Consider the following 27105-nt stretch of genomic DNA (forward strand, 5'->3'; position numbering starts at 1 on the left):
TCTAGCAGACCTTAGGGTCGTCCAAGCTGCTCTCCCACCTCGGTCCGAATTCGAATAATGGTTATATAGCAGCCATTTGTTCTCCAAATTTGCCGAAATTGGGATTATTTTGGAAGATAGATTGTTCAAATTTGTAAAAACATAGTGACAATTTGTGTTAAGAAATCATATAAAAAAGAGGAATTACATGGGATATTGCTTGCCCAAATTTTGAATATGTACTGCAAAATTCTAGCTGGTTATCGAACCAAGAATAAAATATAGGTGGGCATTTTGGCGTGACAGGGCTTTGAACATTTCCGGCTATCGTCCGAGAAAATGCAACCGAAAAGGAGTGTATCAAAATTGGAAATACTAAAAGTAATTGCGTTTCCTTTCACGAAATAATCCTAATCATCTAAAATTGGTTGAGATAAATGGATTTGCTTGTGCTATGAACCAAGTATAGCTTGTAGTATCCTCGGTATATGGTTCTATTCTCCTTTGGGCTATATTTGGGCTTGGACAGGCCTGAGGCCCGTCAGGCTTGGCCTCAGTTTCAGGTAGTGGAGTCCAAACAACAATGAGGCTAGCCCGACTCGAGCCCAACATGGCTCAGCCCAGTCTGCCACCTAACTGGAATATAGGAACCCTTCACCCTTCCTTCCTTCCTTTCCATCTCTCATCTCCTCTCTCTCTCTCTCTCTCACAATTCCCTTCCCAACTCCCTTATCATTTCTCTTCCTGAGAGCCTCCGGTTGGGTGGTGCCGTCCCCACTGCATCGGGCTAGATTTGGATAGGGCATGTTGGATATTTCGGCCGGCCTTGGCTTCGGGCTTGAGTTGGGTTCGGGCTTTAATCTTTAATATTTCGGATCTAGGCCCAGACCAAATCTTGAAAAATTCATCAAAACTTGAAAAAAAAAATCATCTAAGCTAGGACCATGCTACATGGAAACCTGACCCAACCCAGACTAATAATTCCAGCTCTAACATCCGATAAAAAAGGGTGCGACCGTGTTAAGATTGATGAATATTAGTCCATGGAAAACATTTCATGGGATAGATAAAACATGGGGCTATCTGGTCAACAGAATTAGTGAAATTAATGGGACGAAGAGGGTACCCTGTGAGCTCCTCTCTTGGGAAGTTTCACCTACTATCAAACAAGTCTTGTGATGATACATCCAATTTACCATTGTACAGGTCCTGTGGTTCCATTTCCTTAAAAGGAACATGTGCTACATGACAATTAGTTACCTTTGTTAGATGTGCGATCAACTTTAATGTGTGAACAAATCTTGCATATAACATTAGATCTTCAGTCCTAGAAGTTGGGCCAGCCCACAGACTGAGTTTTATATTGTTTGGAATAAATTGCTAGGCTTTCTTTTTTTATAAAAAGAGAAAAGTTCTGAGATGGAAGTGATGTCATGGTCTCATGGAGTCGCGGCAGAGATATTGTACAGAATAGAACTTTTTTTGAAGGATTCATGAGAAAATATTTGCTAGAAATGCAGAGAAATCAGTTTCAGGCTACAAAAATCCAAAATTTTCATCAATAAAAAAAAAAAAATAGACACAAGGGTCATAGAGCATAAAATTTTGCAAGGGAGCCAACCTCTCTAGTCCCTATATTTTGCATTGTAGAGATCTATATAAAGTCAGATAGCCACCATATCATTCATCTCGGAGATGAAAAATTATGTCGCACACTACATGCACCAGTATGGCTGTGCACCATGCTAATTATCGTGTCTTATTCTTGTGGGCCAATCATGGACATGAGAGTATGACGAATGGATCCCATAGAAACAAGACACGGAGGTTAGCATAGTGCACGACCCTAGCGACAAAATACTTTTGGTTACTAAAATCTTTTAATGATGAATGTAAACAATTTTATGGCCAAATTTTTTGTTGCTAAAAGTCTGAGTTCTTTTAGTGAAATAAGCCATGCAGTAAAACATAAACCGTTGGACGTTGTCTCTAGTATGCCCGGTGGCTTCAACGAAAAGCCACTTTAGTAAGATACCAAACCAGAATGAATAAATATCTCCGGTATAGAAGTCCTCGCAGGAGGTTGCATAACATTTGTTTTTAATTTTAACTTTTTAGAACTAGAACAAGTAGAAGTCCGGTAGATTCAACCTCAGGTCACTAATATTAACATCCAAGAACTTCATCAACTGAGATTTGAATCTGCATCTTTTTTGATGCAATATTATGTAAGATTTGAATCTAGATGTTGTAGAATAGTTTCTGCCTCACACTGACCAATATTTCGTTGTCTAAAAATGTTGTATCTCATCTCTTGATTTTGATGATCATTTTACATCTTAATCTCTAGCTGTTTACGTATTTATATACAATTGCATGCAAAACATATATAAGTGTGTAGAGAAATAGATTTAATGATGTGGACCAATATTTAACTATATATAACAAGGACTAACACAAAATCCTAACCAATAGCAAATCTAAAATATACAGGCCAGTTCAGAAGCCATTCAATACCTTAAGATCCACCTGAAAGGCCTTTCTTAACACCGCATTTTTCTTTTTCAAAAAGGAGGGTTATACATAGGTCATCTTCGTTGAACAAAAGATGCTATATCTAGTAGTTTTTGTTGACGTCTCTCTTATTTTGATGAAGCTTTGTGACCCCCCTCTTTAATTTGTTGACCTCTCTTTTTGTTGACCTCTGATGGCCACCTAACTAGTAATAGTAGACAGGATAGAGCGAGTCTCAATTCACTCCCTTTTTCATTGGTTCTTTATTCATCGGTGAACGTCTACCCAAGAACTCATGTTTTATCTTCTCCTCTGCTGTCCCGCTCAACTTACGTATTGCATCACCGTGAATATTCCTTAGTTTGAAATTATCTTCAGGTTTCTATTCTTTGATGGACCCCAATGGAAGACTTTAGCCTCGCGGGACTTTGGTCGACCATCACTTGATTTAAGCCGATTGGGGCTTTGTGCCTCAATTATTGGCATAAAAATAACGAAAGCTTCTAGAAGATGGTATCCTTTTTATCCACATCCATATTTTATCCATCTTCAAAGTAACTGATCTCCTCAGTGGGCCGGGGGTGGTCCTCCAGATATTCCGGAAGTACTCCATTTGATGCTCTACTTATTCCTCCAATTCCAGATATTTACCCCGTAGCATGCTGTTTATCCTCTATATATACTCTTCTCCGAATCCCTAAGCTTTGTTCATACGACGGGAATAGTACTTGTGAACGCCCAAGTGCCTTGGAACACCATAAAGCGTGGCTCATAAGGCTATGCATGATCAGATTTAGTAATTGCAGCTAGCCAATCGACCGTGAAATCTTTTTTCCATGAGAATTCTCATGAGTTTGGATCCTTTATAATGCATTACAGAGGAATAAAGGATGGTGCACATTTGGATGGATGATCTAATTGGCATACCAAACAAGCTAGCTCGACGAACCCCATAAGTTGATCTATATTATCTTCAAGATAGGTGATGTATTAACCATCGATATATATAGCTTTTTTTTTTTTTTTTTTTCCATACGTCCACCATTGGATCATACAATAGTTATTTCGAGATATGTGCAGATAGATCGATAAAAAAGTTTCGAGTGCCTTAAGAGCCGTGCGCACATTGTTGAGGAAGATCAGTCTGCCTTCCTTTGCTCCGAAGGTTCACCAACCCGAACCCATGCAAAACACGCGGAGGATCCAAGACATCCATCCATAGAAGCTCACCGAATCTGACGGCCAGAAATACTCTAGGTTGACTAAAAGTAAACATCAAACTTTGAAGTCTTCGTCGCACCTTGTTTAATATAAATTACTCGTACTTTGATCAGAACACCATCGCTGTCATACTTCGCCTTTAGCTATAGCGTCGTTCTGGCACTGTGGGAATTGATTTGCCGGGCTATGATGATAATGGAGGTCGTCCGAGTGGGGCAGCCGTCGACTATTCTTCGCAATCAAGTGAGCACGCAGCCGTGACGCCGGAGCTGTGTCAATTAAAAGGATACGTACCATAGCCCAAAATAGATCCGCAAACGGAGCAGCAGTTAGCCCCTTGTGAGGAAGAAGCTAGAAATTAAGAATGGTTTGGCAAGCAGCGCTTCTTGTTCAGTTGGCGAGCCTTGCAGCAGCATCAGGAGCACGGCATATCGCTCGGTCCGGCTGCCAGGCGAAGTGCGGAAACGTCAGCATCCCCTACCCCTTCGGCATCGGCGAAGGCTGCTTCCTCCATGGCTTTGAAATCACATGCAACACATCCTTCAACCCTCCCAAGGCCTTCCTTGGCCGTGGCAACATCGATGTCGAAGAGATCCTGCTTTTCCAGGGTCTGGTGGTCGTCAATAACCATATAGCCCGTGACTGCTACGCCAAGAATGGCAGTCGCCTCAATAGCACGTCCCCGAGAATCCGGCTTTACAAGCCCTACAAGTTCTCCAGCACCCGCAACAAGTTCGTGGCGATCGGGTGCGACACCATCGGACGCCTCGCGGACATGGAGATGAAGTTCGAGACCGGGTGCTTGTCGCTGTGCAATAGCACCAGCTACATCACTAATGGGACCTGCAACGGCATCGGCTGCTGCGAAACATTTATTCCAAATGAACTCAGGTCCTTCCAGGTCCACGTCGACAGCTACCAAAACCACACCAAGTGTTGGGATTTCAATCCTTGCAGCTACGGTTTCTTGGCTGATGAGAGACGGCTAAACTTTAGCGTCGACAGCTTCTCTCGTCTTGCCAGCACGGAAAAGATCCCGGTGACGCTGGACTGGGCCGTAGGGGACAAGAGCTGCGAGGAAGCTCGCAATAACCAGACGAGTTTTGCGTGCAAGGCCGAGAACAGCTACTGCGTGAACTCCACCAACGGAGGGGGATACCGCTGCAATTGCTCGGAAGGATTTGAAGGCAACCCTTATCTAGAAGACGGATGCCAAGGTAATTCCGTTTCTCTTCCCGGTAGCCAGAATTCCGTCTTGACTTGGTAAAACTGAGTATACGTACCGTGCTCTTCCATGCGAGGTTCAAATCTTGGTTGGGAGGTCTCGCCAGGTGTTTAATTAACGGGAATATTTTCATTAATTGTTTTATGAGAGAGATCGCTCTAAACTTCCCACTCCTGGTATAGCTCGAATAATTTCAGAAACACACCATGTAAAACTCATAGAATCCCACTCTTTCAACTGAAGATAGTGACTACCGATCGCAACTTTATCTAGTTTTCCATTACTGCTAGTTACCGTTCCATTATAACATCCAATAATAATTATTTCATTAAAAAAAATCCAATCAGATGTTTTACCATCCAAATGACAATCGTGTTATTTTAATACTATAAACTCTGCAACTTTTTGATGTCTATTCAAACCTTGATCGTGAGTTTGAATCTCTAGGCATCAGGAAGATCACGGTTGGGCTTTGTGTGGTTAAATGAATTCTTGAGCAGGACACCAGGGCCAGTACTCCAACCAGACGCACAAACACAGACGAGGAGCAATGAGGTCATGTTTGTGCGCTGTCCCAAGTTATGGTTGGACTGGTCCATCTCTGAGTTGGTCAGGCATCTCTTTCACCAAGCTCAGGCATCTCTTTTTGGTCCATCGCCAACCCCAAGCCTCGGAGTTTGGTAAGGTATGGCCAAGCTTACTCAAACAGTCAAACTAGAGATCCACTTGATAAACCGAGTTTGGGTTGTGAAACTTACATCCAAGATTGGGCTCAGGGTTCGCAGATAAGCGTGCAGGTTGTAAGCCAAGTCATGCTTGGCTCAGAAATTCAAGTTGAGCTCGGCTTCCTTTGAGCTAGCCGAGCCGAGCCATTTTTCTTTTTATCTTGGAAGTTAAATGAGCCACATTGAGCTAGGCTCTGCTTGCTCGATTTTGGCTCATACGCAGCTCAAAATGATTAAACAAGTAAAGATAGATATCATATAATTTTTATATATATATATTAAGATACTTCCGAGCCTTTCAAGTTGGCGACAATTAGGGTAGAGTGGTGCAAGAGCTTGTGAGATCATGCGTGAGGATGCAAAATTAAAAAGAAAGGTGTGCTTGAAGAGATAATTTCATATTATATTTTATCACATTATATAATATATGTTTTATATTATATTATAATATATATAATATATATTATATAAAATCATGTTTGGGCTGCGTTGATGTAAACTTGTGCCCGGCTCGTTTAATGGTCGGGCTTAAATTTTAGACTCGCCTGATTTTGTGGGCTCAGAAATCAGGCCGAAGCTCGTCCTAAACAGTCCAGTTCTCAATATTTGAGTAGCTCTAAATTAGACCTCCCTCTAGCAATCAAGCATCCTCCCCGATTTTCATCCTTACCCTCCGTTTGGGAGTTTTGGGGAGAAAAGAAAAGAAAGGAAAACTTTAATGGGGAGGAAAAAGAAAAGAAAGGAATAGAATAGATTTTCCTCTCCTCTTGTTTGGGAGTTTTAGGAGGAAAGAGAAAGTACTTTCCATCCTCTTGTTTGAAAATTTGGAGAGAAAAGAAAAGAAAGTATACCTTTTTAACACTTTTACTAAAATACCCTTATTATAAAAGGGGCATACTTATGAGTAGAGGTGCAAATGGATCGGGATGGATCGGATCATGAGTGACCCCGACCTAACCTGGATCCTTGTTCGGGTCCTAATTTTAGACCCAGGCCCAACCCACTAGAAAATCAGGTCAGGTCGGATTGGGTCCACGGCTACAATTTTTGACCCAAAGAGTCGAAATTTTATTTCTTCCATAGAGATGCAGCATATGGGTATATAGAGGTGGAGATGACATATGAAAGGTTAAAACAAAAGATGCCTTAGGATATATTTGTCCTTTTAATTTAGTACTTTTTTAATTTAAGGGTAAAATAGGTATTATAAAAAAATTATTAAGTTTCAATTTCTTTCTCTCCAAATCCTTCCACTTATGAGAGGAAAGAAATGAGAGAATTGGTCCCCAAAATTTTTCCTCCTATTCCCTCCTATTTTCTCCTTTTCTTTTCCTTTCCCTCCATTAAAAAACTTTCAAATATCAAAATTTTTAACTTTCCCTTCCATTCCATTCCTTTCCTTTCTCCTCAATTCCATGTTTTCAAATGGAGCCTTATTATCTTAGATTCGGTGGAGGAGAGGGGTAAAGGTGGTAAACCATTTACTTGTTAGATTTGGTGACTGACTTATGTTATTTAGATTTCTGCTTGCATGCTCAAGTGGAAATATCTTAGTACTCTTTCTGACTAACATCTTGATGGCTACTCTGTAGATATTGATGAATGTACATCTTCACCCTGCGTAGAAAGATGTGAGAATATCCCTGCAGGAAGCTATACCTGCTATTGTCCTTGGCATATGTATGGGGATGGCAAGAAAAATGGAAGCGGCTGCAAATCTATATCCAAGCTCCTCCACTGGGTTCTAGGTAAGGCTCTCTACACAACCAAACCAAACCAAATTAACCAAGTGTTATTAGATCTTCGTGCATGACATTCATTGCAGATGAAAGAGCCTGGTTTCACATGTATATAAACTTCCAATTTATCTCTACTTATTCTTGTAGGCTCAGGGTTTGGTCTCTTAGTTCTGGCTGTCCTCAGTTCTTTGCTTTATCTGATTACCAAGAAGAGAAGACACATTAAGCTCAAGGAGAAGTTCTTCAAAAAAAATGGAGGTATTCTGCTACAGCAGCAACTCTCTTCACTAAAGGGTAGTGCCCCAGTGACAAGGATGTTTACCAAAGAGGAGCTTTTAGCAGCAACCGACAACTACTTGGAGAGCCGCATCCTCGGCCAGGGAGGTGTCGGGACAGTCTATAAAGGAATTCTTCCAGACAAAAGAATCGTGGCGATCAAGAAATCCAGAATATCTGACGATAGCGAAATCGAGGTATTCATAAATGAGGTGGTGGTTCTTTCCCAGATCAACCATAGAAATGTGGTGAAGCTCTTGGGGTGCTGCCTGGAAACCAGAGTCCCACTGCTCGTTTTTGAATTCGTGCCCAATGGATCCCTCGCTCACATCTTGCACAGTGAAGGTGGCAAAGCCTCGCTGTCCTTGGAGTGCCGTCTGAGGATCGCAACAGAAGTAGCAGGAGCGCTGGCTTACCTGCACTCTGCAGCCTCCGTGCCTATTATTCACAGAGATGTCAAGCCCAGTAATATACTCTTGGATGAGAACTATACGGCGAAAGTATCTGATTTCGGAACTTCGAGGCTGGTTCCCTTCAATCAGAAAGGACTTGAATCATTGATCAGAGGGACCTTTGGATACGTGGATCCTGAGTACTTCCTCACTGGCATGTTCACCGACAAGAGTGATGTCTACAGTTTTGGGGTGGTTCTGGTCGAGCTCCTCACGGGCGAGAAGCCAGTAGTACCAGCAAAATCTATGGAGTTCACCAATCTCGCCTTGCAGTTCGATTCTCATGTAAAGGAAGGCCGTCTTCTCCAGATTCTGGAGCAACGTGTGGTCCAAGAAGGATCTCCTGAGCTGCTTCTAGCAGTTGCGGAGCTTGCGACCCGATGCCTCAGCTTGAAGTGGGAAGAAAGGCCTGCGATGAAGGAAGTCGCCATGGAGTTGGAGGCGTTGAGAACATCCAGCAGGCACCCTTGGGTTGAAAAGAATGAAGAAGAGGGAGACCGAATGTAATTTAAAGATCACATAACATATTTATCAGCGAGTATTATTTTTCTTATATAAAGTTTGTACATAAATATATATAACTTCTTAGATGTGCCAATTGTGCTGAAACAAAAAAAAAAAAACTTGGTTTTCTTTCTTTTCTTCTTCTTCTATAAATATTTTAACAAAAGAGATTGAAAAATGGCAAAACCAAAGGTTCTGAAAACAGCATTAAAGGCTCTTCTTAGTTCTATTTCTATAGGTTTATGAGTACCTTCTTCGCCGTGTGTGCATTAAGAGACAAGCTTATTAGAACATGAAGAGTAATATATATTAAACAATCTGAGCCCAAGGCGAGGTAAGCAAGATGAACATTGGACACTACAGTACTAGCGGTCAGCATCAAGACAACTACAAAGAAACATAAAATAGACATCACTATTTGTTTTTATAACCTGCAACTATTGCCAAGGTTTCAACAATGCCTTAATCTTATAATGGCCTTAAAATCCTTAGTGATTCTTCCTGCAGAAAGTATTACACCTCGACTTCGGATTAAACCAACCTCATTGGCCTCGGACATAAACTGAGGCGAATGATTTCAGCCTCAGCCGAGGAGTAGACCAGCTTAGGAGCCGCCAGTCGAGGAGAACAATTAGCACGTATCGACAACGGCTGATATCCCTAACAACCGACAGCTTTGCAGCTCGCAGTCGCGGTAGTACCACATCTTGCGCCAGACCTGCACTGCACGCCTCCCACACGGAATGGCCCCCGCGCCGCGGCCTACCACCGGCTATTGTCTGCCATCATTGTATGCCACATCGGCCCAGGTAACAACAAAGTTGGTTTTCCTATATAAAGAGAAAAACCTGGGGGACCTCACAGAGTGACCCACTGCTAAAACCCTCTCCCCTCCATACTGCTGCCTCCTTGTGCATTGGAGGGTTCCTCCCCAGATACTCTCCAGCAAGTGGATTTCTTGCAGGCCACTCAGTGGAGGAAATCAACACCCGACGCCTCAACCAGCCTGCTCAACCCGCTTCCAGCCTACCTTAGAGTCGTTCGAGCTGCTCTCCCACCTCGGTCCAGATTCGGATAATGGTTGTATAGCAGCCATTTCTTCTCCAAATTTGCCTAAGTTGGGATTATTTTGGAAGATGGATTGTTCAAATTTGTAAAAACCTAGTGACAAAATTTGTGTTAAGAAATCATATATAAAAAAGGGAATTACACGAGATATTGCTTGCCCAAATGTTGAATATATACTGCAAAATTCTAGATGGTTATTGAACCAAGAACATAATATAGGTTTGCATTTTGGAGAAACAGGCCTTTGAACATTTCCGGCTATTGTCGGAGAACATGCATCCGAAAAGGAGTGTATCAAATTGGAAATACTAAAAGTAACTGCGTTTCCTTTCACGAAATCATCCTAATCATCTAAAAATGGTTGAGATAAACGGATTTGCTGGTGCTATGAACCAAGTATAGCTTGTAAAATCCTCCGCATATGGTTCTATTGGATTCTCCTTGGGGCTATATTTGGGATTGGACAGGCCTAAGGCCCATCAGGCTTGGGCTCAGTTTCCGGTAGTGGAGTCCAAACAACAATGAGGCTAGCCCGACTTGGAGCCCGACATGGCTCAGCCCAGTCTGCCACCTAATTGGAATATAGGAACCTTCACCCTTCCTTTCTTCCTTTCTACCTCTCATCTCCTCTCGCTCTCACAATTCCCTTACCAACTCCCCTCTCACTTCTCTTCCTTAGAGCCTCCAGTTGGGAGGTGCCGTCCCCACTGCATTGGGCTAGATTTGGATCGGGCATGTTGGATATTTCGGCCGGCCTCTATTTCAGGCTTGAGTTGGGTTCGGGCTGTAATCTTTAAGATTTCGGGTCTAGAACCGGACCAAATCTTGAAAAATTCATCAAAATTTGAAACAATCATCTAAGCTAGGACCATGCTGCATGGAAACCTGACCCAACCCAGACTAATAATTCCAGCTCTAACATCCGATAAAAAAGGGTGTGACCATGTTAAGATTGATGAAGATTAGTCCATGGAAATCATTTCATGAGATAGATAAAACATAGGGCTATCGGGTCGACAGAATTAGCGAAAGGGGACAAAAGGGGTACCCTGTGAGCTCCTCTCTTGGGAAGTTTCACCTACTATCAAACAAGTCCTGTGAGGATACATCCAATTTACCACTGTACAAGTCCTATGGTTCCATTTCCTTAAAAGGAACATGTGCTACATGACAATTAGTTACCTTTGTTATATGTACGATCAACTTTAATGTATGAACAAATCTTGCATATAACACTTCTTTCATATCTTCAGTCCTAGAAGATGGGCCAGCCCACTAATAAATTGCTAGGCTTCCTTTTTTTTAAAAAAAAAGGAGAAAAGTTCTGAGATGGAAGTGATGTCATGGTCTCATGGAGTCGCGCCAGAGATATCGTACAGAATAGAACCTTTTTTGAAGGAATCATGAGAAAATATTTGCTAGAAATGCAGAGAAATCAGTTTCAGTCTACAATATCCAAAATTTTCATCAAAAAAAAAAACCCAGACGCAAGGCTCAAAGAGCATAAAATTTTGCAAGGGAGCTAACCTCTCTGTTTGCTGACAGTTCTAAAAATCTAAAGTAAGAAACAGTTCTTAAATGAGCTAGGCCAGAGTAAGGAGCACTGCCATTCAAACAGAATTAACTGCACTAGAATCCAATTATAATGGATGATGCCTGAAATCATTATTGGGCATTATAATTGTCATATGTTATTCATGCAAATATGCGTGGATTTAGGATTATTTAAAATTAACGTATTGACTGTTGTCATGGTCATTATTTGTCATTATAACATAAAATAACAGTCAATAAGTTAAAAATGCAATGATGTTATCCACCAAAATAATTATTCACTGGATAAAATATCATTAAATAATGGCTAAATATAACGAAATAATGGTCAGAGCCATCAAATTTTTGCAATTAATACATTACAACCTAACAGACCACCTCCAAAGCCATTACAACTATGACAACTTAACATTATAATCATGGTATAATTGCTCCAAAATGTTCTTCATACATTAGAGGAAAAAGCTCTGGCACTAGCCAAGGTTAATTAATCACTTAGCTTGTGTTTGGACTTTTAGGTAGAGGAGGTTTATCCCTACTTTATTCTATTCAAATTCCCTCCTTCATCTTTAAGAACACATGACCAATTTAGCCTCCTATAGTATTAGTATAGTATGAATATTATAATGATATAATATTATAGGATATATCAAATTCAATATTATAAAACATTATATATAATATTGTTATATAATACAATATTATTGCATAGATATATAATATTATATATTATATTATAGAGTAATAGGGATTGGAAAGATAAACTTGTCTAATTAAAATACAAAATTATTATTTTTTCTTTCCACCGCTTATTTCTAATATCATCCAAAGACTACGTTACTTAAAACATGAAATAAGAGCTATATCCATCAAACCTGGTATAAATCCAACATAACCTATCTTTATTCTTGAAAAAACCATCTCCATTCCAAACGAAGTGCTCATGATCTCATTTGTGTGGCCAAGGACAATCTCTAAGTCAAAATATTAATGATAGCTTTGTCCGCAAGATTGGAGTTTTATCTTTCAAGAAGGAAGGAAGGAAAAAGGATTATGCTTTAATAAAGTTGAGGGTTGGGATGGAGAAAAAATCCTCTCCAATGGAGTTGGTGCGAAAGCATCGTAGAGAGCGACGGGCTTATCACCCACCCTGGGAAACGGGTGAAGAGGACTCGGCTTCACGTGGGTTGGTGGAGACTCCTGTGGCTGTGGTTTCCGGGCCGGCCGCTTGGCGATCTCTCGTCCTTGAAGAACGAACGCAATTAAGCAAACCTGTCCCCCTCGCCAGTGACGAAGGTTAGGAATAGGAGACAAACTTAGGAAGATAAGGCATCTTCTTCACTTTAGCTGTCCTACAATATTCGTCATCTATTAGATGAATGTGCTTTCTATCGGACTACTCATATTTACAGAAAGGCAAACAGTGCAGCGGATTGAACCGCATTCTATGCGGTCCATCATTCTGAAGACTTTATTTAGGAGGACTAGGCCTCTGTTCTGATCTTTCTACAGCCATTGTGTGTGAGTTGCTGATGTACTGAAAAAAAAATCCAGAGAGACCTATATATATATATATACATATGGTGAGATTTTACTAGATAAATGATTTTGCACCTATTTAGATTCATCGAAGAAGTTCATTTAAAATTTTCCTAAACTATATAAAGCTGCACTTGTAAGTGAATTGCCAGAATTTTATGCAACCATAGCATGTGCCACAAATTTGAAATGTTAGCCTACCTCGATTGTTGTAACCTGATGATCTTTGTCTAGATTACGGATAAGATATGGATGATCCAAAAAAGGTAAACTTGTCATTGTCTCAATCATGTTATTTGTGGGGCTGAGCATGTGTATGAATGATATGATGGTATCTCGTACCTATCTGATTTGGTGCTCGCTAGAGCATTGCTTTATAAATGATGCTTGCTAGAGGGCAAGCATGGCATCTACATCTTGCTTGCATTGAATAGGACTATTTGTCACTAAGTGGATTGAAGTTGGATGGATTTTTCATGGCATATATGACACAATTGAACGGAATATCACTAACTCCATTGCAAAACCCCTTGCTTCGGTGGTGTGTGTCCTTCCATTGGAGAGTGGAGATTGGCCGATGTCTTTGCAAAATTATTTGAGTAGCATGACTTACTCAAGGGATTTACTATGTCATTCTAAATGGGTGCACTAAATGACTTAAATTAACCCAACTCAGATTTTGTCATGCTTTGAAATTTGTGTATATTTGATTTTGGATTATCCTTTTACCAATTCAAGTCAAGTAATTGTCAACTATATGCAGAAGACATGCTATTAGGAGTAGATCGACCACATTGACTCAATATCCAAAGCAAACACCAAATGCCAAAAAGAATATTTACAGAGAATTGATAAGAAAAAAGTACTAGAAAAAAAATTTGGAAGACAAAAATATATTTACTCTAAAGAAAATAAAAGCCGAAACAAAGAATTTGATTTTCTCACACAAGGCAACTTACTAAAAAGGCACCGCACACAAAAAGAATTATATCCTAGTTTTTTTGATGGAACTTTCTCCCCCTATTTATAAAACCACATTTTTTATCCCACCATAAGACAAAAATATTACTAATTAAAAAAACAAACTCAAATATTACTATAAGACAAAAATATTACTATCCCACACTAATTAAAAAACAAACTCAAATATTTTTAGCCTAAGGCTCAACCTAACTATAATGGACTAGTATAAAAAGACAAACTATTCCAACTAGTATTGGAATAGAAAATAAAAATAAACTAGAAACAGAATCGTGATACAAGTAAAACAAGCAATGGATCTCCAACACTATATCGAGCTAGCTTGAGCTGCAGCTCTACCCTCCATTAAGGATCATGATAAGAGTTGATAGCCAGCCTAAATCCATCATCTCTTAGGTTTGGGTATGCAAAATGTATGCAATTTGGCTATTTGGTAGGGTTCGAGATGCGAAGCATCACCGAATCTATTAGGCGGGCTCGTCATTGATGAACTAAACCCAAATTTGAGATTATACCTTTCTCACCCTCAATTTGCATTTGCATTATCTCCACCTTCTGAAGGTGCCAGTCCACCCCTTGAGCAACTCCTTCCTCCATCTTTTTCAAAATAAATTTTATGACTCATAGTCTCCTAAAACGAAGTTGAAGGTTTATTCCAAATATAGCAAAAACCATGCTGTATAGATACCATCCTGCTTTTGTTTGTGCAAGGATCCAAGCAATAAAAGAGCTAATAATGCACCCGATTCCGGGGACAGATCATCTCACATCATTTTGTGCCTATATGGGTCCCACCTTACGTGATTCTCCCGCGTGGCAGGGACAGCCGTTGTTACAGTTATTTCAAGTCTTTTTTTTTTGGAAAAAAAGATAAAAAATGAGAAAGAAAAAGGACTGAAAAAATAGCAGCCGCACGCACATAGGGGATGGTTGTGGAAGAATCACGCTGCCACGCGTCTCCTTCGCTCGCACAAATCCAAACTCGGAATAAAATTCTGATAAAATGACAAAAACGTACAAGATCCGACGATCGTCTGAGCTGGCGCGCAGGGATTGACGGCCAAGAGTGGGATTTTAATGTTCGGCTCTCAAAGTCGCAGTGGTGGGTGAAGGGCCATTAATTGGCGGGCTCATCGCTTGTTTCTGACCGCTGCCGTTGCTGCTTTTCTCTTTATTCTTCTTTTAGAGCGATACGGCAGCTTAAACGGAGCAGGAAGCAGCAAGCACTTAAGCCGGAGTACCTGATGAAGCCTGAAGCCTGAAGCCTGAAGCTTTGTCATACGTCTGCGCGATCCATTTCTGGACGCTTCTACAAGGTCTTTGCTGCTTATCTCTATTATTATTATTATTATTATCGATATATATATATATATTTAAAAAAGTTTCTTGCATGCTGTCTGAGAGATTTTGATTGAAGGAAAGCATTTCCGGACTTGTTTTTTGTTTTGGAAAAAAAAACATATTTGAAATGAAATAATTGAAGGAACATCTCCTGTGATTGGAAGCTAAGCTTTTGCAGAGTATGTGGTTTTTGATAGTGTCTTGAAGCAACTGCTAGTATTTTTGTAATGTTGAGACTGAACAGTTTATTTATTTATTTTGTCTCACCTTTTCTTCATAATTTTTGTTTTTTTTGTTTTTTGTGGGGGAACAAGTGGGTCTTTGCCATTTTTTCATAAACAAAGGCCAGTGTCATAGGTGTTTGATTTCAAGTTTCAGCACATTATTTTCTATAAACTTGATACTGCCCCCAACTTTTTCTAACTGGGTTTCCTTTAGTTTTTATGTTTCTCTGCATGAAATTTAAATATTCGTTTCTGATTTTATTTTCATTCTTGAATTGGAGTTAAATTAGTAGCTCCCAGCAATGGTTTTGACATGGTATCAAGTGCATCTGCAGGGCTCTCAATATTAAAGTCAACCAACCGGTCTTTGACCTTTGAAAACAGGGAGTCCAGAGGCTTAATTTGGTACAAGTCATTGAATGATGATAACAAGCTCATCCAAATATGCACATGAAGGTGGAGAGACCTCCAGCTCTAAACCCATCGAAAAGTGGATGGCATTTCCGAGGGTAGAATCTAAAGCACATTCAAATGAGATACTTGAGGAATCGAAGGACACTGGAAGCAATCAATCGGCGGCTGAAACGGCAGCAGAACGGGGACTGAGTGGGAATCCTAGCAGCCAAATTGGGGGCTTGAGGTCATCAGGAGAGGGAACCAAGTTAACCATGGAAAGGACTGTGGAAGGAGCAAGGACATCAGATGAGTCGAGTAATGCTCTGGAATCAAGCTTGCTTCGGGTCTCTCAAGAACTGAAGGATGCATTGTCAACACTAAAGCAGACGTTTGTTGTATCAGATGCAACCAGGCCTGATTGCCCTATCATGTATGCTAGTGCTGGCTTTTTCAGCATGACAGGCTACTCATCAAAGGAGGTTATTGGAAGAAACTGGTGCGAGCCATGTCTGATATAGCATCTACTTTCTAAAAATTGTATCTGGAAATCAAATTTCATGATAGAGCCAAACATTTGGTACTATAAAATCACAAGTTGTAGTTTCTGAAAACAAGCAATATTACAACTATAATAATTCTAGCAGTGATTCTTCTGAAAAGCAACTTTTACTAGATTTACAGTTCCAGCTTCTTTAAACCTTTGGAAATATTTCATTCATTTTGTTTTTTTTCTTTTTTTTTTTTGATGCGATGAGGAGGTGAATTACAGGTATCATCATAAGTTTATTAAATAGATAGGCAGTTTATATCTTTGGAGTTCTAACTAGCATTCTTGTACAATAACAAAGTAAAATGATTTGATATGAAGTAACACTTCATGCAAATAACTAAATCATCAATTGTATGGCCGAATCAAGCGCACCTAGAATTATCAATTCTACTATGTTCATGCAACTCTTTTATTTCTTTCTTTTTTCTTTCAGTCGGTTTCTTCAGGGACCAGATACAGATAAGAAGGAAGTAGCAAAAATAAGAGAAGCTGTAAGGACAGGAAAAAGCTACTGCGGGCGGCTCTTGAATTACAAGAAGGATGGCACGCCATTCTGGAACCTTCTTACGGTGACCCCCATAAGGGATGACCATGGGAAGGTTATCAGATTTATAGGGTGAGGTTATTTCTCCTTGTAACTAATGCATTTCTGATAGTTTTCACTCACCTGACCAACTACAACCCATACTGAGATGTGCTGTCATGTACCTGCTAAGAATTAATTCCATTACTATAGCTTCAAGAAGCCCCTGCATTATTAAGCAAACACTAGAGGCTCACAGAAGACAAATGCTGAATAGTATTTGGAGTTTGCATCCATGTAAGGATTAAGTTTTTTGCACATAATGTCCAATTATCACTAGAATCTATGAAGTCATGGTAAGTAAACTTGAATATGCCTGGAAATTTCAGATATTCTGTTGTGAACTTTCCAATCATCTAGGACCAATGCCAACTTGCTTAATCGGATACCGTAAAACATAACCTGCCTGTCAATCATATTCATGAAAGATCTCATCGTACAGATGCTTTTCAATAATGTTTCCCAAATTTATATATGTTGCCTTTTGAAGTCTTCTGAGTCCTTTGATTTTATTGTTGCCTTAAATTTTAAATACACTATCTAGCTGAGACATCATGTTTCAGAGATGACTTTTCTACATACTTTTCCACATACCCTTCTATACTTTTCTACATACCTTTCTACATACTTTTCTACCAACATGTCTGAATCATTTAGATTGTAATATTTCAGAATGCAGGTTGAGGTCAGCAAATATACAGAAGGTCTAAATGACAAAACATTGCGTCCAAATGCTTTGCCAGTGTCACTAATCCATTATGATGGTGAGCATACCCATCAAAAACATTCTAAATATTGAAAAAATTGAATCTGCTGAATATGACGGTTTTTTTTGTCAGCACGACAGAAAGAGAAGGCCTTATCATCTATGACAGAGGTTGTCCAGACTGTGAAGCATCGCCGCTCTCGCTCACAAGCTGCAGATGAGTTTGCTGTCAAGCTTGATGAACATGAAAAGTTCTATGTTGACTCTCCTCTTCAAAAATCTTCAGACATTAAAAATCTCAAGTCACGAGGTACACTGACTCCTCTACTGGATGCCAACAGCGAGTCACCAAGAATGAGCATTAGAAAATCAGGCCGTTCTTCCTTAATAGGGTGAGTTCATCATTTTTTAGCTTCAGAGTGTCAAAAGGGGAAAAAATGAAAAGGGATCACTTCATTGATACAATGAAAATTTAGAGAATAAAGCCTGAGATGCAGAATGTCGTATCAACTTAAATGACTGCTGTTATTTTTATCTTTCCACATTGGACTAGATATCAAGGCTGGGGAATTGGATTTCTTGGAACAAGCTCTAAAGAAGATTGATGAAAAGAATATAAAATGGTTTTTTTTCTATATAAATGAAGTTATTTCTATCTTTCCACATCGGACTAGATCTCGCAGGAGGAGAACTGGATTTCTTGGAACACACTCCCTAAAGAAGATTGATAAAAAGAATGTTAAATGGGAAAAAATCTTGAACTAATAAACTTCTATTCCATGGAAAGAACTGAGAGTAAATTTCTGACTAGTGTCCACAATTATGAATAACTGAAAAAAATAATGGCTAAAGGTAATTTCTGTCTCTCACAGAATGAAAACTTAAAAGTAACAGTAATGGGGAATAAAACTAAACTTTCTAAATGCAAAACTCTACCATAAACATTGGACTAATGAACAAATATCCCTTTTAACTTACCTAGAGGTCTGCAAACTACTTTTTTCAAGTTCAAAAACATTTAGAAGACCAGGATGCTCCTGCTCCATCCTTCAAACTTCACCATGACAAGTAGTTGAGCTCAATACAGGAGAAGATCAGAAGGAGTGTTTTCAACTAGTTTCCAGGTCTGTTTGTGGTGTAAAAACGAGAAAAGAAATGAAATCAAAAGGGAAACCTACCTCCTACTACTTGGTTGCAGGGAGAAAAAGAAGACACTAAATTCTAAGTAATATCTCAAAATAGGTGCAATTGTGATAGGATATCAACTATTAAAACTAAAGGAATATCTAGAGATCTACATAAAAGAAAAGGAATAGTAAGAGATCATTGGTCTCTAACACCCTATGAACACTAGCACTGTCCGTGAAAGAATCACCATGTAGTGACTAATTGACCAATGTTACAAGCACCACCAGCTCTGCCACCATCCTCATGATCATTGATGCCACCAGTGCCATGAATCAAACTGCCATCACCTCTGCTACCACCAACTCTCACCAACACCTTTGTTGATGCCAGTAATGCTGCTAATACTGTTGCCACTATCAGCACGCAACTATCACTGCTGATAATCCAATTCTACTACCACAAGAACCACCACTACCTGCACTAATGCTGTTGTCACCATCGTCACCTGCAAGACCATCAATGCCACTGGAACTACCAACTACCACTGTTGCTGCTCTCAATATCATCAGGAAGAATACTGCCATCATACCAAACCACCCACTTCAACCTTTTCTTCTATTGTATGCTTCTAAATGATAAAAAATCTTCTTTCCTCTATTTTCAGTTTATCTTTAAGAGTTTCTGTTTCTCTCATTTACAACCATCTAGTGTAAGCTGTCACTATAATGCACCAATGGTTTCTTAATATACGAGCAGCAACCTTTGCCATTTTTGATAAAATGCTCCAGTTGTTTGCAGGTTTAAAGTAAGAAAGCAGAGTTCTGTAGAAAAGAGCGAATCTCTTGTCGAGCCAGAGATTTTAATGACGAAAGAAGTTCAACACACAGAAAGCTGGGATCATATGGAAAGAGAAAAAGATATACGACAAGGAATTGATTTGGCTACAACACTGGAGCGCATTGAAAAGAATTTTGTTATAACAGATCCTAGACTTCCTGATAATCCAATAGTAAGATCAAGTTGGCAAACGATAATCTGATATTATCTATAGGATCATAATTAAAGGGATATAAGCTACTCATGCACAGGTGCAAACGTGTGCATGAATACATAAATACATACATGAATACCCAGATAATATGTAAATATATGCATGTTCTTTTGAATGCATCTGCCACTGCATACATTTTCACATATTGCCGCTCACCAATCTCATCAGCACTTAATTCAAATTCAACTGCTCTATTGGAGTTTTTTTTTGCTCTGCATTCATTTGGTGATGCTTAAGCTAGCCTTAAAAATGCATTTGGTTGAGTCCTGTTTAAAATAGAGGGATGATTATCCCCTTAAGTTGGTCATCTAAAGTAACTTATAACAGCAAGCAGACAGATGCTCTATGCTTCATCAGTTTAGTACATAATAACCATTTAACATTACAATTCCTATAATTTTCGAATTTTACTTAAGAGTATATGTAAATGATAATGTCAACTTAAAGCTTATGTCCTGTTTTGTTGTCTACACCAAAAAAAAGCTAAATCATGCTTGGTGTTATGCTCTGCAGATATTTGCATCTGATAGCTTTCTTGAACTGACAGAATATTCACGGGAAGAAATTTTAGGAAGAAACTGCCGGTATGGAAAAACGCAAGCCTCCCATGCATCTTTGTTCTCATCTATTACAGTAGTGTCTATTAATTCTTGATCTGTTTGATGTTGTGAATATCATTCTTGGTTTTTTTCAAAGTCCCACTACATTATTTGCTCAAAAAATGTCCCACTAGATTATACAATATGTGGAAGGGCAAAGGCTCTTTTCACAAGTCGTGTCCAGCAAAATCTTGTAACACTATGAAATTTTGGTCTTCATAAAAAGGTGGTGGAACATTTTCTAACCAAAGAGATACATATGTTGTATTTTCTCTTTAACTATGATAGGATTAGGCTGACCTCTATAATTCTTTGCGGAAGTATTACTATGCTGCAAGAACCTAAGCTAACAATAATAAGAATAATAACAAATACAAAGAAAAAAATCGTGAAAGCCTATGCTACAGGAGACTAGATGATCTCTTAGTAAAGTTGACAAGTGCAGATGGCCCTTGATTCATATGGGGAGAGATTCTGCCAATGCTTGGAGGAATTGATTACTTTTGTCAACATAGTTTGTGCATCAGTAACATGGCTAGAAAATTCAGTGATATCAAGCATATACACACACACACATATACATACATACATACATATATATAGAGAGAGAGTTGTACTATACATTTTATGTTAACTCCTTGTGGAAAAGTTAATGATTTTAAAAACAATAATACGCCATTCAAATTGAAAATCCAAACCATTAAACATGATCTACACTATAAAAAAATACCAAGAAATCAAAATTCATATATTTTGTTGGTCTCTAACCTATGCATCAAGTCGGTACAAAAATGAATGGTATCGATTGCACTAGCATGGTAAAATACATGATAGGGCACTTAAATTGAAAATCTGTTTTATGGATCATGATCTACACTCTTAAAACATGGGTTAAGTTCACTAGGTTTAGATGATTGTGTCATAGTAAAACATAGCATCGTGCTACTAAAACCATCCATTCTGACACTTACTTGTGATTAGATTAGAGACCATCAAAATACATGAATTTTGGTTTCTAGGTACTTTATAGTGTAGATTATGGTCGATGATTTGGATTTTAAATTTGGATAGTCTTTTATTAATTTTAAATCATTAGCTTCTTCTCCAAGGAGTTAAAATAAAGTATAGAGTCCAACTCATCTACATATATGTATGTATATATATGTATGTGTCTGTGTGTGTGTATAATGCAGTGAACGATTTGATAAAATTTGCTTTTGTCTAGGCTCACCAGGTAACATATTGTTCAACTATAGGCACATGCTTCTTTTAATCCTAATGAATCATGCACATTGATGATCAATGATTGTCTAGTCTACTGATGATTATAGATGCCTATAGTTATTTCTATTTATAACCATAAACAAATTTTTTCATAAGGAAAATATATACCATTAGATCTAACTATAGTGCCAATAAGATTTAGTGTCTGTCGGTGAGAGGTAAGCAGAATAAAGTGGAGCACAGTTTGAGGGTTAATACATACTTCCATAAAAGAATAAATATAGATAGACTTTTTACACACAACAAGCAAATTAGATAGGCAACTGGCTTTTTTTTTATTGAATATATTTAAGAAATGTGATGTTATAGGTGAACAGATTATTTAGTCCTTGCCCCTCTTCGATATAGAACATGGTGGTCAAGAATTAATTGAGAAATGGAGCTATTTAATGAACAATGAACAGTTTTCATTCATTGAAGAGAAATCTTTTTCTTCTATCATCCGCATATGTTTAAAGCAGTTACGGAAATTGCAGTAATCACACCAAAACCTAGAAGCTCTAGCAATCATCATGTTTATAGCATCACTATCTATACCTTTTGCGATATTTTCTAGAAAGAGTTATGTTTATCAAAGTGATAGTTTTCTAAGACAGAAGACACACTTAGCATGTTAGTTTGCTTGTAGTTGATCAACTTTGATATAAATTTACAATGCTATATGCCTATAGCTCTGATTATTAATTCTTTCCTTTGTGAAATTTCATGCTATTAGCACTTCTCTCACTGCCATGAAAACCATACTTTTAATATAAAGAAAGTAAATGTACTTTTTTCATAGTTGCCATCTCCTATCACAAAGTTGATCATATAGTTGATTTTCTATCATAGTTTCATCTAAACTTGAACTGCAAATTTAAGAATATGAGCACATATATATTTCTACTATGACATTATCTCGTTTTGCATATTGTCACTAGTTTGATATGTGATTATTGTATGCACTCCAGCAATAATCTTCATATGGTATTCCAGGTTTCTTCAAGGACCCGACACAGATCAAGCAACTGTTGCAAAGATAAGAGATGCTATAAGAGAACAACGGGAAATCACCGTCCAACTAATTAATTATACAAAGAGTGGTATATAAGTGCTTTCTAAGCTATTTAAGTTATGGCTTGATTTTAATAATGCAAAAACTGACCTAAACTAGTGCATTAAATTTGATAACCTTCCAAATAGCACGTTATGCAGCTTTTCTTTTTTTTTATAATTTCCATATTTAAATGAGATAATAAGTTGCAACTTTGCTTCTAACTAGTAAGCTGTACACTGAAAAGAATGGGATCCGTATGGATGCAAACAAGAATTCTTATTTGAACGAAAACATAGTCAATTTTTGGGGACTCAAAAGATAGCGGCCTTTCTAGAGAAAACTTGAGCTATACATCTCTATTTGAGGCATATTGGTACTCATTTGAAGCTGTCTTTGAGTCCTAAATGTTTTCTAATTTTGAGTTTCAGCTAGTGCTTACAATATGATGGTCAAAATCTTGCCCGAAGTTTCAGTATAGGATTAGAGTTGAGTTTTGAGTCAAATTAGAAAAGTTCTTTAGTGGTTTTTGGGCTGAATCAAGATTTCTAGATGGTAATTTTTTTTAAGGAAGTGTTTGCCATGTCTTCTAGTTAGTTTAGGAGTTGTTTAAGTGGGTTTATATACTACAAAAGCGATGGCTATGAATTTACTATATTACTGCTTCATTAAGTAACATTTGGTCAGAATCCTGGAAGTACTAATTCTCACCGTTGGTGCACTTGATTCAGGAAAGAAATTTTGGAACTTATTCCACTTGCAACCCATGCGTGACCAAAAGGTAGCAGATAATATCCTTTCCTTGGACTATCATTGTCTGTGATCACAAGTTCTATTTTACCAAAAAACTGTAGATTTTCCTGCACTTTCATGGTTGGTCCTGATATTGTTAGGGTGAGCTTCAATACTTCATCGGCGTGCAACTAGATGGAAGTGATCATGTTGAACCCCTTCGAAATCGCCTCTCAGAGAAGGCAGAGTTAGAAAGTGCTAAGCTGGTAAATAGTAAACAACTTTCAATATCTGCATCCATCTGGGCATTGTTTACATAGGAATGTATTATTTGTGCTCTCGCTGTTCTATGTTAGGGTTGGGGGGGGGGGGGGTGTGGATTGCACATTATGCAAACTTGTTAAAGTCATGTCTTGCCCACTTAATTCTTTTACTCACTTCCATGTTATAATTCTAGGAAATGACAAGTATCCATGACATTACATATCTTGAAAAGTATTTCATATTTACGTATCATACTTCAGAAGTTGCCAATCGAAGCTATAACCTTCTTTTCCTCCACCTTTCAGAGACTATGTTTTCCTTTTCTTATTGAGAGATAAAACATGTTAGATATTGATCCAACAAGTCTACCTAAAGTGGGTGCTACATGTTTAGACCATGAGAAAATGTAAACCTTTCATAGGATTAGTCGGACCAAAAATTATTCTTGAATGTGCTTCAGTTGGTTGAGTTCAGGCATTTGAGGAGAAAACATACCAAGTTGAAGGAAAATTCTTTATTCTTTATATTTCGACTGTATAACTCCTATTTATGAGACTAGACTCATTAATTTTGTACCACTCATTTGTACAGATCTCAACTATTGTATGTAAGTAATATAAAACTGGTTAATACTAGATGCTAATGCATTGTATTATGCTTATCAACCAATTTTTCTTAAATTTCTATCATATAAAAAACATTTAGTTACTATTCAGTCGTCTGACGTTCATATGACATGGAAAACAATGAGTTTTGACTTTCATGCTCTTAAACAAATTTTTGTTTTCACCAAACAACTATTTTCTCAGATTTACTGCTTCAGTGCTGTAAAAAATGGTATAATGTTTTACCATGTAATCCACCTTGTAACTGCTTACCCAGGTTAAAGCTACAGCAGAGAATGTCAATGAAGCTGTCAGGGAGCTTCCTGATGCCAACTCGGTAAGGTACATTTTTAATTGTTTTTCTATTTGGATAGACTGAGAACTGAAACAAGCAATGATAAGGAAAATGACTTATTAATTGTTAAATCTTATGCTGTTCAAGTAATAAAAACTATGTTCATATCTAGAAGAAAAGCAAACCATTTGAAAGCACACAGCCACGTCTTTGGAATTGCTCTAATATCAAAATGCTATAAAAGGTGATGAATAACTATGTTATTCAAAACTGAACACCAGATATAAGCTTGCAGCTATGATGGTCTCAGTTTTCTGGACCATCTTCTGAAAGGTGTTCTTTTCACTGGGTACAACTTAACAAAAGATTATTATGTTTATATCAGGAGCAAGCTGAACTTGTCAATTGGCTGTTTGCAGGAAAATATAGAGTATTCAGTCTACAATTAAGTGACAAATATAGGTTCCCCAGTTCTATATGTAATGCACAACATCAAGTTAGCTCCAGATTTCTTGGTGATGTCTGAGAGTTTTTGCTAGTATTTCCTGCTATCAGTAGTGATGGAAGGTGTATGTCTAATATAACCTGCCTAGCTATTTCTGCAATCAGCAAGGACAAAAGCTTGAAAATTCCAGAAGGAAAGTGAATGGCATTACTATAAAGAGTGTGAAATATTTAGAAACCTAAAGGAACGGTATACCTAAGCTAACGTGGATGGAAGCTGTGAGTAATAATTTGGAAAAGTCTGCAGTAACACTAGAGTTATCCTCAATAGAAAGAACTAATGAATAAGGATTCATAAAGCCAAAACCAAATAGTTGGGTCAAGGCTTGGTTCTTGGACTGAGAATTTAAGTTGATCATGGTGTCACTCTGTGTAGGACTATCATAGATTAAGGTTTAGAAGAATATGTACTATTATATCTTTTTTTCTTTATGTAAGGAAAGCTTCACAATCATGCTTGCTATGGATAAAATATGACATCTATGGACCATGAAGGCTAAAATGGTCCTTAAAATGAAACCCAATTAAAAACTTTTGAAGCTGAAGTTATCTCCCTTTTCTAACCTGAGATGCCAGATGGTATTACATAGATAGTGACCTATTATAAGCATGGTATTCCATGCACTTTGTGAGTTAATCAGGTGGAGTTGAAAACATCAATCAGATAAAAGGCCTAATTAGGTATTTGGGGAAAAAAGCATGCATAATAGCCATATGTTGGAGGAGCAATGAAATGTAAAACTATGAAGGTGGATTTCCTTGGCTGCCAATTTAGAAATGATAGACTTGAGACAAGGCAGTTATGTTTTATCGAAGCAACTGACCATTTGAACTCAGTCTTACTCTTCAGCCTCAGCAGGTCATGGTTTCATCCATCAACTGCTCAAGTTTCTCTATACTCTCTTTTATAATATTGTTTCTTTTCTCTTTGCTCCTAAGCACCTTGCTTAGGACTTCTTTCTTCTTCATTTTCTGAATGAGGCAGGTGGAACTAGTCTCCTCCTTTGCCTCAAAAACAGAAGATGCAGATGGCTCATGAAGTGTTGGATATGTAGTTACCTAGGCATGAACTTATGCAACTCACTGGCAGTCATGAAAAGCTAATACTAATCGGCTATTGTAGACAGCTCATAGATCCTAAAAGGTAACTAGTTCTCATGAGTAGTTTAACAGCCAGATATTCAAGGACAAATAAATGGGTCTCCGGGTTTGTCGAACCAATATGATAGGAAGAGGTCATCATGCAATAATCAGGGAACAAGGGCTACAAGCTAACTTGACTAAGGAATGATAGAAAGAACCACAAGCAACATTCATAAGGTTGCACTATGCAAAGAAACTACGTCAATGATCATCAAGGAAGCTGAAGAGAACTCAAATGAGGTTTCTATAAGTGATTTAGGAACAGAAAAGGAACTACATACAGAGATCTTGTCATTATCAAGGGATTTGACTGAAAATCAATATGTATGTATTAGAAATGATAAAACCAATATGATGCCCAAAAATTGCCAGAGGAAGTGTTATATTAAACATGCCAAATATATCACTCTTTAATAATCAGAAACAAGATAGGAAGGAATCGGGGAGAACCAAACTTGGAATAGTGAATGTAATGGTTGCTAGTGGAGGGAAGAATCACTTTTACACGAATAAAATGAATGCACTGCTATCACTCTAGGTGTGGAAGAATGCACTGCTATACCTCTAGGTATGGAAGAACTATGTAAACCTCCCAATGGTGGCAGAACCTGGGAGGCATCAAACAGAACCTAAAAAAAAGTGATGATTTTGGCTTCTTGGATGTTCAAAAGAAGACCATTGATCATTTGCAAACTCAGTTGAAGAAATGTAGGAGAACCCTATGGTTCCAATCGAGCTTAGTAACTTTAAAGAAACTGCTGTCTGCCAAAGAAATGTCAAACCCACCAAGACCAGAATGGCAGAACTGATTATTTCTGGCCAAAACTGCTGAATCTAGGCAGTACCAAAACAGTTTTGGCTCACCTTGCTAATCAGATTTATGCTTTCAT

General features: G+C 38.3%; 2 protein-coding genes across 3 annotated transcripts in view; both read left to right on the plus strand.

Annotated features, from left to right (window-relative positions):
* The first annotated feature begins 3831 nt into the window (after window positions 1–3831).
* Window positions 3832–8764, plus strand: LOC103713485 (putative wall-associated receptor kinase-like 16). Its single transcript, XM_026806673.2, has 3 exons — window positions 3832–4931; window positions 7257–7412; window positions 7551–8764. The coding sequence occupies exons 1-3, from the start codon at window positions 4079–4081 to the stop codon at window positions 8636–8638; spliced, it is 2097 nt and encodes a 698-aa protein (XP_026662474.1). The 5' UTR covers window positions 3832–4078; the 3' UTR covers window positions 8639–8764.
* Window positions 8765–14884: 6120 nt separating this feature from the next.
* LOC103711883 (phototropin-2) overlaps window positions 14885–27105 on the plus strand; it is a 35812-nt gene continuing 23591 nt past the window's right edge. For both annotated transcript variants that reach the window (XR_001879763.3, XM_008798203.4), the window contains exons 1-11: window positions 14885–15093; window positions 15678–16234; window positions 16722–16904; window positions 17544–17635; window positions 17711–17969; window positions 19504–19714; window positions 20270–20340; window positions 22615–22721; window positions 23404–23453; window positions 23566–23670; window positions 24551–24610. Coding sequence is in view for 1 of the 2 variants with exons in the window: in XM_008798203.4 (XP_008796425.2) it covers window positions 15762–16234; window positions 16722–16904; window positions 17544–17635; window positions 17711–17969; window positions 19504–19714; window positions 20270–20340; window positions 22615–22721; window positions 23404–23453; window positions 23566–23670; window positions 24551–24610 (1611 nt within the window). In the remaining variant the exon portion in view is untranslated. The remainder of the gene's footprint in view (window positions 15094–15677; window positions 16235–16721; window positions 16905–17543; window positions 17636–17710; window positions 17970–19503; window positions 19715–20269; window positions 20341–22614; window positions 22722–23403; window positions 23454–23565; window positions 23671–24550; window positions 24611–27105) is intronic.

The sequence above is a fragment of the Phoenix dactylifera genome, unplaced genomic scaffold (genome assembly GCF_009389715.1).
Source record: "Phoenix dactylifera cultivar Barhee BC4 unplaced genomic scaffold, palm_55x_up_171113_PBpolish2nd_filt_p 000883F, whole genome shotgun sequence".
Classification (NCBI taxonomy): domain Eukaryota; kingdom Viridiplantae; phylum Streptophyta; class Magnoliopsida; order Arecales; family Arecaceae; genus Phoenix; species Phoenix dactylifera.